This window comes from Dunckerocampus dactyliophorus, chromosome 21, assembly GCF_027744805.1.
Source record: "Dunckerocampus dactyliophorus isolate RoL2022-P2 chromosome 21, RoL_Ddac_1.1, whole genome shotgun sequence".
Taxonomy (NCBI): domain Eukaryota; kingdom Metazoa; phylum Chordata; class Actinopteri; order Syngnathiformes; family Syngnathidae; genus Dunckerocampus; species Dunckerocampus dactyliophorus.
The window spans coordinates 5,486,334-5,500,776 of record NC_072839.1 but is presented as its reverse complement, the minus strand read 5'-3'; the positions used below and the strand labels follow the sequence as shown (position 1 = coordinate 5,500,776).

Genomic DNA, 14,443 nt, shown 5'->3' with positions numbered 1-14,443 from the left:
TTCGGCATTCCAGGAAAACAATATCTTTGTTCCCGTCACTGTTGGATATACTTAAGAGTAGTCAGCGTACAGCTTGTATAGCAGTAAAGATTTACTATCCGTGGAACTACACAGCTAATATTGTGTAAAAAGGTGGCAACACAAGTGAGTATCAAGATGATTGTCAAGTATGTTGGTGGCAGCGTCATGACCTGGGGCTGCATGAGTGCGGCCGGTATTGACGAAGTGTCTTGCTGATGATGCTTTTTCGTTCTATCGCCACCATGGATGCTCCCAGTGACTCCTGGGAGTCACTACATTTTCATTCTGGGGATGACAACTAACGACTTCTTCATTTCATGTACCACCCATCCACTGTGTAGCTTTTGCATATACGGTACCTCCGTAATACATCTTCTTTTTAGATAATGCATCATGTTTGCAGGTAATGAAGTGAGGCTTAACAACATGGAGGGAATGCAATAACAGGACGTAGATGACCAGAAACACGCAAAACAGAAATTACAAGAATTTCTGCAAGCTTCTAAATGAGAGATGCCACTGACGCCTACTACGCCATAATTCCCATTTAACGCTTCGTTTAGCTCCAGAACTCCGTCCCTCGTGTAAAAGACGCACGTGTGTGTGCGTGCATGCCAAAATGCCGACGACAGGCTCATTTGATGAAAGCTGACAGCTAATTTATGGAGGGAAATTTTGGGTAAATGATTTTTCCTGGCCTAACTTTTCAGTCACTGTAGACTGGTAATTGCATTTCCCCGACTCGCACGGCAGTGAATTAGGAGTAAACTAGCAATGCGCGTGTTGAGAGTAGAAAGACCCGATTAATACAGTGTGTGTCTTTTGCTCATTGGCCAATTCCGTGTCATTGCAGAATAAAGGTTAATTGCACTGCACTAAAATACCAACTGTATCAGGAATATAGACGCACAGTACGTGCACACACGCACCATCCTCTCAGTCGCTTTAATTGCTGAAGCGTCTTGTTTTAATGAAGCAATTCCCCACAGTGTGCACGTTTGCGATGCTTGTGTTTACCCCTGTTTACAGCGTGTGAGAGTGGTTGAAAGTGGATCTGACAACAAGCTTGTTATAGGCCCAGCAAAAATAAATCACCACTTCTTCTGATAGGATATAAGATTAATTACCATTTGCATCATAAAAAAAGCAGCTGCTTTTGCGAGAAGTGTCAGCAGCTTTCTTTAGAACACCCGGTCAGACCTTATACAAATCCTTTTCACAAGCCGCGCTTGCTAATCTAAAGCAAACTGACTCAAAGTACTTTACGCCGTCGCCAAATCCAAACACATATGAATGTAATCAGAGCTAATCTAGCTGCGGTTGGCAACTTCCCTGCTTCCCACTTGAACAGATTTGTGCATTTTAGATTTCATTTGCAACTCTTTGACCGCCAAATCTAAAATCGACTGCCGCAGTCACAGTCAAATGTGAGGTACCTGGTGTGTTGAGCAGCCTGGACATGCGGCAGCTGTATGCGATCCGTTGCTCACAGTGTTCCGCGCTGGTGGTGATGGCTGTCACCTGCAAACACAGCGAGCATAAATAGATATGAGTGTCTTCATGCTATCATATCCACACATTCCATGTAAGAGCAATGTGTATTTAATTGGCTTTGCTTTCCAGACTTAACAAGAGAAGCCATAATTACAGATACGTTTTGTGCCAGTCAAACTCTCTCAGGTGGAACGCAGCCGCCAGAATGCTGTGAGGATACAGTATAACAAAACATCATACAAATATAAGCAGGATATGTCAGCTGGGCAGCATCAGCTATGTGGTCTAGAGCTATGCACTAAACACCTGCATCATATTGTAATATAAACAAACATAACATGGAACCATGTTTATATATAACAACATAGTGAATATTTATGTGATCATATGAATACTGTATGTATTCATGGATATTTTTATGTATTTTTTCCATATATGCAGTAAATACAATTATGGGGAAAATTGTGTTTTAGTGGATTTCTTTCTTTTCATTTTTTTTTCTGTAATTCGGACTGAAATTATAGTGTTTATTTTATGTACAATTTAATAAAGTAAATATAACAACCTTTTACAAATATTCATGTAATATTTCATTTTTTAAATATGACAGGGAAAAATAAGAATATGTATTTCATTTTTTGTATTAGAATGATGCAGGTCGAAGGACCGCAAAACTCAGGTTACCAGAAAATAGTAAAATTGGAACATAATATAATGCTTAATATTTGCATTATTAACTGAAATAAATATTTCATTTATTATAACATTTTTACAAATTTATTTTATACTATACAGTTTATCAGAAAATAGCGCATTGGAACATAATATAATGCTTAATAATTGGATTATTAAATGAAATAAATATTTTATTTTTTTATAACATTTTTTACATTTATTTTATCCTATACAGGTTACCAGAAAAAAGCGCATTGGAACACAATATAATGCTTAATAATTGGATTATTAAATGAAATAAATATTTTATTTTTTTATAACATTTTTTACATTTATTTTATCCTATACAGGTTACTAGAAAAAAGCGCATTGGAACATAATATAATGCTTGATATTTTGATTATTAAATGAAATACAGTAAATACTTATATTCTTTCTATTTATTTAACATGTTATGTATTATGATTAATATTATTATTGTATTTGATTAATTTGTAGTAATTTATTGCATTATTCTTATTTTATTTTTTTCTAAATAAGTACATCAAATTATGGGAAGAACAGTATTTTCATGTAATTTTTTTTTTTTTTTTTTTTTTTTTTTTTAGATACTGCATGTCATAAATAAGTATTTATTCATTAAATTATTAAAATCCACTGTAGATATTTGTTATTAAAGACACAGTATGAATTGTTTACTACAATAAACTGTATAAATTATTAATTCATCGTGTTGAGTAATAAATACATTTACAGAATCGTATCGAGGTGGCGGGCGCACAAAAAAAAAATAAAAATCACCCAAATTACTATTATGACTATTATCAAATAAAAAAATGTTCCTTTTTTCCCCCATTTTAATAGTCTATTATTATTATTATTATTATTATTATTATTATTCGATTAATTACATTTTATTTGTATTAATTCGTAATTATTATTATGTAAATATATACATCAAGTTATGATAAAAACTGCTTTTTCCCCAGATATTATTTTTTAGATGTGTCATAAATACGTATTTGCTATGTGTATTTATGTGTACATGTGTTATTAAAGACATAAATGATTTATTCATAATGTTTAGTAATACATTGTAGAGAATTGTATCAAGTGACAAGTGTTATCTAAAAATATTCACAGGAAAAAAAAAAATAAAATCACTCAAATGTAAAATGTCACCTTGAGTAGTGTGAAATAAGTAGCAGCTCATATACTGGAACTTTCCTCCATGTTTGACAGCCGTGATAAGCTAGCGCTGTCACCGCCGTGATCAGCTGCCACTTCCTTTGTGGCTGGCTGTAAAATTAGATACTCGCACGCGACACCAGCCTTCAAACTGCTTTCTTTTCCAGCCAAGAGAACGCCTGGCATGCCTTAATTAGCCACCTTTGGACGGGCAATTATAATAAAGATGTGAGGCTTATTGGAGGCTATGACGGCAGGTTAGCAGCATCGACTCATGTGTTCTTCCATTAAGGTTGTCCAGGGGAAAATTCAACCAAATCATATTTTCCACACACACACACACACAGGAAAAAGCATCATCGCCACTTTTTGTTGTTTACAAACTGAACTTGTCATTCTTGGCATGATTCGGGATCGCGTCCAATTTGCACCGTGCAGAATTGAACTTGGAAATTAAACTAACCTGTAGCAAAACAACCTTCCAATCGATAACGTTTTGTCTCGTTGTGCCAACATTCTTAGAAATCACTCACACGCAGTCGACTGCTTTTAATAGAACTTTGGATTGCTCTCAGTGTTCCATAAACGGGGAAAAACAAAACGCGCGTATGTGTGTTTGTCTCACCTGGTCCATGGAGGCGCTGTAGTTGACTTGAAGTATGGTGCGTCTGTCCCGACTGGAACCGGTCACGGTGGTTTTGGGTGGCAGGTTGTTCATGACCACAGTCCACACTTTGTCCTCTACACAAACAAACCATACAACAAACAAGTCAGTGGAAGCCACAGGATTCTCTCCTCCTGATGCGCTTGTTAAAATTCCAATTGCTCGGAATGATATAAATCCCACAGATGGAAAAAAAAAAAAAATCATTTGGGTTTCATTATAAAACTTAACAACTGAAATAAAATGTTAACTGCCCAGCAGACGCCGCGATGGTGGCCAACAGAATTGCTCAAGGTTTTTTTTTGGTTTTTTCCTCGGGTGTGAGCATTTGTTGCCGGGCAGAGTTCACAGAGCCCTGATCTTATCCAATTAATCAAAATCTATTTTTGGTATTTGATTTATTCGGATATATTCTCTAATTTCAGCCTCTTTTGCCTCTTTTCTGATATGCTGTGTACCATGTTTGGTTCATACTGATTTGGTCCGACTACGGCAATGGTGTCCAAATTTTTTCCAGCGAGGGCCGTATATTGAAAAATGAAAGAATGCAAGGGCCACTTTGATATTTTGTAAAACAACACATGTAGATATGCTAAGAAGTTATACAGTGGTGTGAGGAAGTGTTTGCCCCCTTCCTGATTTCTTATTTTTTTGCATGTTTGTCACACTTTTCTCTGCCGCTTATCCTTACTAGGGTCGCGGGTATGCTGGAGCCTATCCCAGCTGACTTCGGGCGAGAGGCGGAGTACACCCTGGACTGGTCGTCAGTCAATCGCATGTTTCAGATCATCAAACAAATGTAAATATTAATCAATCACAACACAACTGAACACAAGATGCAGTTTTTAAATGAAACTTTCATAAAGTGATTTCCCCCCTAAACCTACTAAGTGGTTGGGCCACCCTTAGCAGCAACAACTGCAATCAAGCATTTGTGATAACTTGCAATGAGTCTCTTACAGCGCTGGGGAGGAATTTTGGCCCACTCATCTTTGCAGAATTATTGTCATTCAGCCACATTGGAGGGTTTTCCAGCATGAAGATCCTTTTTAAGGTCATGCCAAAGCATCTCAATAGGATTCAGGTTTTGTTTTTCTTCAGCCATTCAGAGGTGGACTTGCTGGTGTGTTTTGGATCATTGTCCTGCTGTAGAACCCAAGTTGGTTTCAGCTTGAGGTCACCAACAGATGCCCGGACATTCTCCTTCAGGATTTTTTGGTAGACAGCAGAATTCGTGGTTCCATTTATCACAGCAAGTCTTCCAGGTCCTGAAGCAGCAAAACAGCCCCAGACCATCACACTACCACCACCATATTTTACTGTTGGTATGATGTTCTTTTTCTGACTTTTATGCCAGATGTAATGGGACACACACCTTCCAAAAAGTTCAACTTTTGTTTCGTCAGACCAGAGCTTTTCCCAAAGGTCTTGGGCATCATCAACATGTTTTCTGGCAGAACTGAGACAAGACTTAATGTTCTTTTTGTTCAGGAGTGGTTTTTGTCTTGGAACTCTGCCATGCAGACGGTTTTTGCTGTGAGTGTCTTTCTTATGGTGGAGTCATGAACACTGACCTTAACTGAGGCAAGTGAGGCCTGCAGTTCTTTGGATGTTGTTGTGGGGTCTTTTATAACTTCAGCACTGCACTCTTGGGGCCATTTTGGATGGCCGGCCACTCCTGGGAAAGTTCACCACTGTTTCATGTTTTCGCCATTTGTGGATAATGGCTCTCACTGTGGTTCGCTGGAGTCCCAAAGCTTTAGAAATGGCTTCATGACCTTTTCCACACTGATAGATCTCAATCAATTACAGTAATTACAAGTTTCATTTGGCAACTGCATTTTGTGTTCAGTTGTGTTGCCTTAAAAAAAACAACGCTACACTACTAAAATGACATTATTTTCCCTCATAATATGACCCGTTTATTCTCTTAATATGTTTACTTGTTTTGCGCCCATTTCTACTGTTGTTTTTTTTTTCCAGCTATTTCAACTTTGCCCTTGCAAATTTTCTTCTCATATTATGACTTCATTCCCATGATAGTTTGACCTTATTCCCATAATATTATACGTTTTTCCCCAACCTCATGTTTAAAAAATTACAACTTCATTTTGTTTATTTATTTAACTTAAATCAAACTTTGTTGTTTTTTATATGTAGACTTTTTGACATTTTTTTCTCCTTATCATGTTATGATGTTATTCTCATTAAATTACGGCCTTTTCTTGTTAGATTACAACTTTAAAAAATGTATTTTTCTTTATAGTTCAACTTTGTGCTACTAAAATGGCGTTATTTTTTGTCATCAATGTTATTCTCGTAAAATTCGGACTTTTTCTTGTTAGATTACAACTTTTTCTCTTAAGCTTGACTTCTTTCTTGTAAAATTACTGCTGATTTTTCCATTTTTCCCCCCCATTTTGTTGTGAAATTCTATTTTTTAGAATGTGCCAATGAAAAACAGCTTCGGGCCGCACTTTGGGCACCTCTGGTCTAGGGCATAACCGATTAATCGATGAATCAAAACATTAAGCTTCAGATTAATCGAGGAAGAAAATATTAATTACTTGCAGCCGTACTTAATCATACCCCAAATGTGGAGGGGTACTTCTCATCTTTAGCCAAAAGAAAACACACCTGTCTGTCATCTGCAGTGCCAGTCAAAAGTTTGGGGACACTTTTGCCGTCTGTTTAATGAGAAAGTGTCTTCAAAGTTTTGACCATAGAGCATTTTTTTCCAGTAGTCCAACTTCAACTGCAACTCCTTCTTTCATCAAATACACTACAAGGTCATGCTGATATTGAGCTCCATGCATGTATTTATTCCACACACACATACTGTGCTCACACTGCAAATGACAGTTTAGCTGTCACAAGGGGTGAACTCCTTTTTTCCCCGCTATGGAAGTTACAGCTCAGAGACTGCAGGCTTTAATAGACGCGTCAGCGCTGTTGTAGCATGAGCCCGTCACTCAAGACATGTCCCCGTTCACTCACACTGCCACTCAGGGAAGACGTGTGCGTGTGTGAGGCTGCATTTGAGGTGTGTGCTCATGGAAGGGGGGAAAGGGATACGCTTAACATTTTCCAGGTGTGTGTGTGTGTGTGTGCAGGAGTGCAATTCAGTGTGACTAAGGGCTTAGCCAGCGGAGTGCGGTGACATTTCATCGAAAGCCTCGCCTTTGCTCTATGCTCTTCCAGACGATCTAATTATTCCACTTTGCATGTCTGTGTGTGTGTGTGTGTGTGTGTGTGTACACATGCATGAAGCTAGGCAGTGGAAGGTGTTGGTTTTTGTGTATTTGGGATGGAAGTGTCACTCATTTGTATAGACGTTCCCACCCACTTTTCCTTAGGCTAAAACTCTAAATTCCACTTTCATGCCATGTGGTTAATATAAATGAACAGCTACTATATGGACAGTATGTGTTTGTGTAAGCTAAGGATTCTACTCCTGAACCGCTGCACACGATGGGGTGAAAGGGTATCAAAACATGCACCCCTACTACGTTGCCTGGGCCATTATTTTTCATAACGGTGGCGTTGTTATTACACCGCAAAAGTCGGATTGACTTGAAATTTCACCACACAGCTCAAACCAGCCACTGTAATTTCAGGGGCGGTTGGCTGAACAATCGCACAATTTGGTACACACCTTCAGGGGACTGACAAGCATGTGTGTGTGAAGTTTGAGCAAGATTGGTTGAAAAAATATGGCCGCCATCAAGCGAGCAGAAGACTTGGAACCACAAAAACAAGTTCCCAAAAATCAGTACTGTATTTTCCAGACTGTAAGTCTCACTTTTTTTTCATAGTTTAGATCAGGGGTCACCAACGTGGTGCCCGCGGGCACCAGGTATCCCCCACGACCACATGAGGTGCCCGCAAGCCTGCTTTTCATTCAGGTTTTCAGTTAATAATGAAAGAACAGTAGAAAGAAATGCATTCTGAAATACAAAATGTGAGTTGTGGACACCAGCTTTTTGTTCATGTTCTGGTAAAACAAGCATATTCGCTTTGTTTGGGTTTATAATAAGCTCTGAAAATAAATGTTACAAAAATGAGTAGCTCTTGGCCGTTTTCATTTTGTAAAAGTAGCTCTCACAAGGAAAAACGTTGGTGACCCCTGGTTTAGATAGTCGTGCGACTTATAGTCAGGTGCGACGTACATATCAAAACATATGAATGAACATGTGCTGCCTTTAAGTTAAAGTGGCTCCACCTAGTGGCTGCAATAATTCATTGTGTTGTGCTTGTGGCGCAGTTAGGCACATGCATTGAATGATACAGAGCATAATGCTTTTTGTTACAGAGGGTAATTGTCTGTAAGTAATGTGCAACTATAACTATATGATACCTGTGTAGAATGAGAAAAGTGGTATTTTAGACAACAATTACAACACTAATTATGTCCAGCGTAGAGATTGTAGCTGCTGCGTCAGTCACCGACTCACTAAATATACATGTATGATTTTTGAATACAAAAAGAGTTTTGGTGTTAAAATACATCTGTTCGATACAAACATAAATACTTCAATGCGACCTATAGTCCAGTGCAACTTGTAGGCTTTTTGGGCTTTTCATGACATATTTGATTGATTGGAGCCACTTATAGTCCAAAAAATACGGTGTACAGTAGGCAATAAATCACACCTCAAGTGTGTGCATGTGCACACTGTACCAACCTGTCATGTTGCAATTGACTTTGAAGGGGCCCAGTGGTCCGCTGCCATCGGGGTCTATCCAGTAGGTATCAGAAGAGCGGCCCAAATGCTTGTAGGCCTCACATGACGGCTCGTAGATAGCTGGGAAGGAAAGAGATCATCAATTGCGAGTATTACTATTGCGCACATGTCTGCTGCACTGCAACACATCTATACCGTTTTTTGCTTTTCTTTTAGGCGGTAATTTGGAGTACTTTCAAGCGTTTCTGCAGCTCCTGTCAAGTGTTGTTCTGCCCCCGCGCAGCCTAGCAAGCTTTATGACAACATATTGATGATATGTTGTGATGATACACATTCACACACACGCATGGAGGTTGCGGATGAGTGGAAGAGTTATTACAAGACATGTGGGTGAGGTCCTTGAAGTGAAACCTTTATGATTGAGGCAATGTTTTTCCTTCTATATACAGTAAATATATATATATATATTTTTTATGATGGTTTAAATGTTATTTCTTTATCTTCTTATTTGTTATCCTCAAACTATCCAACTTGATTTCTTTCTTACATCCCTTAGACTGCATTGCCAGGGAGAAGTTAAACTTTAGCGTAAGATGCCAACAAAGCGTAAATGATACACCGCAACACTAACTTCAGGAAACTCACGAGTCTACAAGTATTCCCTCATTTATCGCAGTTAATTGCTTCTAGACCCGACCATCATCACTACATTTTCAGAAAAATAGTATTCTTTATTTATAAAAAGAATATTATCATAGTTAGAAAACCTGTTTACGACCTTTTAAATATGGTTTTAACATTATTAGAGCCCTCTAGGCATGATATAACACCCCTATAGTCACCTTTACACTTATTACCCTATATAGTAGACATAAAATATGACAGGTAAGACATAAATAAGACATAATATAGACTCACACATTACATGTTACTGCCGGTTTCTGTACAGTACTCCCTGCGGTAGCCATTGTATCATCAATACAATAACATTACTGACACCTAGTGACCAGTGAAGAATATAACATATCACAATGTCTTTTAATGAGTCTTCTGAATGCCTTATATTCGTATTTTAGTTCATTTAGCCATTTTTATGCTTGAAAAATTTTAATTTTGGGAAAAAATATATTAAATTTGCTTAAAGAATCATATTTTGACTAATAATAGGCCGTACTCAAACACAAAACAGTGATTCAAAGCGCAAAGTGACTGCGGCATGCCCATAACTAGAAATAATTTTTTTTAATTATTAATAAAATAATACTAAAATATTAAATACATAATTTAATAAATTATGAAATAATGTATCATTATAAAATAATTGATAAAACTTAAGATAAACTAAAAATAGGATCACAGCAAAATTTTTGGTTTTAATTGCCACAAATATTGAACTGCAACAGACAAGTAATTTGACATTTGAACCTGTGCTCTGTATGCACTATAAAATGCATAATTAGGACCTACATGGGACAGGAACTGCTCACCTTGGGCCTAATGCCGAGACGCTAAGAATTCACATTGTTAGTCAAAAGTTTGAACACACTTTTGCATTTTTTTTAATGAGAAAGTGTCCCTAAATGTTTGACTAATTCTTTGTTTTGCATACTGTAAATGTGTTTTTTTAATAGACCAACTGCAATTACATTGTCTTATTATTAAAGTTATTCATGTAACATTTAATTGATTTCTTAAATAATAGTACATAACTGTAATTTTAAAAAAAACATTCTCTCAAAAGACGATAATATTTGCAGCAAGTGGGATGACATTTCCAAATCTTTAAGCCTGGTCGGGTTTTTGTTTGCTCTTGCTTCTTCCCAGCCAAGTTACGAGTGCAAAACACCCAACAGCGTGAGAAGATTGGCCTCTGAACATTTTAAAAGTTCACATCCTCCTCTGCTGAGACTTGCGGGCCGGACGGTTTAATTAGACAAAGGCCAAATCCAACAGGCACAAACAAGGACCGCAATGCATATGGCCGTGACACGGCTGACCAAGCAAACACAACCGCATACACGACATACACACACTTACAAGTGTGACAGGTGGCGCCGGTGTATCCTGTTCCGTCGCAGGTGCAGCTGAAACTGTCCCACGTCTGTTTACACCGGCCACCGTGTTCGCAATGATTGGGCATACATCTGCAGCACAATGGGAATTTGCTGTTGTCAAACTATTTTCAAGCGTAAATATTGCAGCCACTGTAATATAAAACAATGAGAACAGTGATCACTCACAGCAGGTTGCGATAAAACTCAAAATTTCCTTGTAAGGCAGACAAAATGTGTATGTGTGTGTGGAGGAAACCCATTGCAAAGCCCGCATTATGCTTCTCACCCCTCTGTGTGCTGCACCTGCAAAATGCTTTGCTTTAAAAACATGACTTTCAACTTGTTACTACTGCACGGAAAGATCCTACTGTGACTTTGCTTTGAATAAACAAGATAAAAATGACGTGTGCATGGCGCTGCATATAAAAGCTAAGTACAGGATATAAAAGCAAGGTGTGCGGTATAAAACCAAGATAGAAGATGGGGATTGTGGGTATGAACGTTGACACCGCTGTAGAAAATGCTAGAAAAAAATAGTTTCGTTTTTTATTGATTTGGATGTACACCTTTTGTTTTGTTTTAGGTTGATATAATGATAGATAGACACGTAATAAACACAAATTTTACCACGTTTAGATTTGTTATTTTATATTATACTATTATATAGGATGCCATATAGGATACAGTGAGGATGAGGAGGGATTTTCTCACAGGATCAGTCAGCGCTATTAAGCTGCCTGTAAAGACTTTTTGATGAGTTCTATAGTCGCAGTCCACTCATGGAGCAATACTCTATAATAATTAATTGGGGACATTTTATGTTTTTTCAAAGTCAGCGTACCAAACAAAGCTGGTCTGTGGTTGCCTTTAAACTGTCAAGCCTCCCGGCATTGACGTGCACAACCCCAATATGGTGATTGAAGCTGAAGTACCCCAGCTAAAGCTGACTTCTTCAAGTGAGGACAAAATTGATGTGAATCAAGCGGCGGCAGTTAGTGTCCAACTCCTTGGCGGTGCCGCTGCTGACTGCCTGTGCCGCGTTATCGACAAGCTTCGCTTGAAAACAAATCACTGGCGGGAAAGTACTGGGCTCATCAGCACAAGGTTAACTCCTAATTTCGGGCTCCTGTCTTGTTTCGCCCTCGAGGCATGATTCTTGAGAGTTTCTTTATGTCGAACACCGACCGGCAAGACGATCTTCGGGCCGTTATTTACCCGCTGACAAGAGGTGTAACTCGCAGAGGTAAAACCAGGTCGAATTGCTCCATTATTAACAGTTAATTCAATATGTGCCCACTTTCTATCCAGATGCATCTAGTCTATGACAATTAGAATCATTTAACGTCAGAAATTAGTAGTTGAATAAGTCATGTGACCTAAGATTTTGTGCACAATTTTTGGATTCTGTATTTACCCAAATATAAGACAACCCTGAATATAAGACAACCTCTCTTTTTCAATACAGGTGGTTCTCGGTTCTGTATTCAATGTTTGGTCCCATAAATTAACTAAAAACATCATTTTGGTCCGTAAATATGAGACTCGCTCAAGCTCTTTATAACTATCATCATGTCCCCCAAGCAGCAGTGCGCCAAAGACAAGGAAAGCAATCACTATGGAAGTGAAAATGAACATCATAAAAACCTTGAAGGAAGGAGAAACGCCCACCAGTATTGGCCGCTCTTTTGGTCCCAACCACTCGACTGTTGTGACCATCGTTATGCTAGAGGGGTCATGGCTTCCCTGCACTGTTACAAGGAGACCAGCCTGTCCCGACTTACACTAAAACTCGACTTCATTCTAGGCCACGAGGGTGTTCAAACCTTTTCCAGCGAGGACCACATAGTGATAGTTTTGTTTTAGTTTTCCCTGTAAATTGTGTCATTAGAAGCGCCAGGCGACAATAAAAAACAGCCACAGGCAACAAATGCTCCCGGGCCACACTTTGGACACCCCTGGTCTACGAAAAAGAACTTGTTTGTAACGTGACGACCATCTACGGGTTGCTGCATCTCTCCAGGTCACTTGTGTGTGTGTGTGTGTGTATATATATGAGTGACAGGAAGAAAAGCTCTCCTATAAGATTTTTTTCTAGGGAAAAATACTGTCCTATATTCAGCATTAATATGCCTTGTGTCCACCCAGCTGGATAAAATTCTATAAATAAAAATATTGGTATAAGAAGCACAAGCCTGCATAAATGTATTCCATAGAAGCATAGAAAAGCTTTCGAAGTGGTCCTACCTATCGATGATGGCACACATGTCCAGGCTGACGTTCTCAAAGGCTCCCAATGTGCCTTTCTCCACCGCATGCAAGTCGGCCGGTTGGTCATCCACCATGATTGCTTGCATGCAACCCTGATAGTAGCGCTGCGAGGGCGGGAACAACGTCTGGAGGAAATAACCTGAAAGCAGAGCGCAGCCAACAAATGAAAGCAAGGACATAATGGATGGAGAGCATCCACAGACGTGAACATCATACTCGACATTATCCTTGACATCAGACAACAGATCAGCTTGTTTTCAATTTTTACAGCCATGAACTTCTGTTTGTTTTCCAGCGTCCATAAGCCTCAATGGGAGTTCCGAAGGCCACAATGCTCTAAATGCCATATTGGGTTTAATATATAGGGTGCCTTTATGAGATACAAGAGTCATTGGGTCATTCTGAGTTATAACTGGGCCATGACTAACGCAGGTACAAGGCCAGAACAAACCACTCAAAGAGCAGTGGGGTTTTTGTCCTGGTTGTGGCACTGTGGACCAACTCTACACTCTCGGCAGGATCCTTGAGGATGCATGGGAGTTTGCCCAACCAGTCTACATGCGTTTTGTGGACTTGGAGCGCGTTCCTCAAGGAATCTTGCGAGGAGTACTCCGGGACCCCCTAATTTGGGCGGTTTGCTACCCATATGACTGGTGTCAGAGATTGGTCCGCATTGCCGGCAATAAGTGGGTTGGACTCCGCAAGGGCTGCCCTTTGTCACAAATTCTGTTCACTACCTTTATGGAGACAATTACTTGGCGCAGCCACGGCATTGAGAGGCTCTGGTTTGGTGGCTGCAGGATTGGGTCTCTGCTTTTTGCATATGATGTGGTACTGCTGGCTTCATCAAGCCGCGATCGTCAGATTTTACTGGATCAGTTGGCAGCTGAGTACGAAGTGGCTGGGATGAAAATCAGCACCTCTAAGTCCGAGTCATGGTTCTCATCCGTAAAAGGGTGGGGGATGAGATCCTGCCTCAAGTGGAGGAGTTCAAGTACCTTGAGGTCTTGTTCACAAGTGAGGGAAGGATGGAACATGAGATTGACAGGTGATGCAGACTCTGCATTTACCAGTCATTCTATGTTCCTACCCTCACCTATGGTCATAGGTTTTGGGTAGTGACTGAAAGGACAAGATCAGAATAAAGTGGCCGAAATGAGTTTCCTCCATTGGGGGTCTGGGCTCTCCCTGACGGATAGCTTTGGGTAGTGACCGACAGGACAAGATCGCGGGTACAAGCGGCTGAAAGCGTTTCTGCAGTTGCGAGGCTGGGCTCTCAAGAGATAGCTGTGGGTAGTGACTGAAAGAAGAAGATCGCGTTGGGGGGCTAGGCTTTCCCTTAGAGATAGCTTTGAGCGGTGACTGAAAGGACAAGATCACGGGTACAAGCGGCC

At 39.5% G+C, this 14,443-nt stretch overlaps 1 protein-coding gene across 5 annotated transcripts in view; it reads right to left on the bottom strand.

Annotated features, from left to right (window-relative positions):
* cntnap2a (contactin associated protein 2a) overlaps positions 1 to 14,443 on the bottom strand; it is a 297,333-nt gene that overhangs the window by 112,377 nt on the left and 170,513 nt on the right. For all 5 annotated transcript variants that reach the window (XM_054765349.1, XM_054765351.1, XM_054765353.1 and 2 more), the window contains 5 exons: positions 13,026 to 13,188; positions 10,765 to 10,871; positions 8,728 to 8,847; positions 4,004 to 4,119; positions 1,458 to 1,542 (listed from right to left, as the gene is read on the bottom strand). In XM_054765349.1, the coding sequence (XP_054621324.1) occupies positions 1,458 to 1,542; positions 4,004 to 4,119; positions 8,728 to 8,847; positions 10,765 to 10,871; positions 13,026 to 13,188 (591 nt within the window). The remainder of the gene's footprint in view (positions 1 to 1,457; positions 1,543 to 4,003; positions 4,120 to 8,727; positions 8,848 to 10,764; positions 10,872 to 13,025; positions 13,189 to 14,443) is intronic.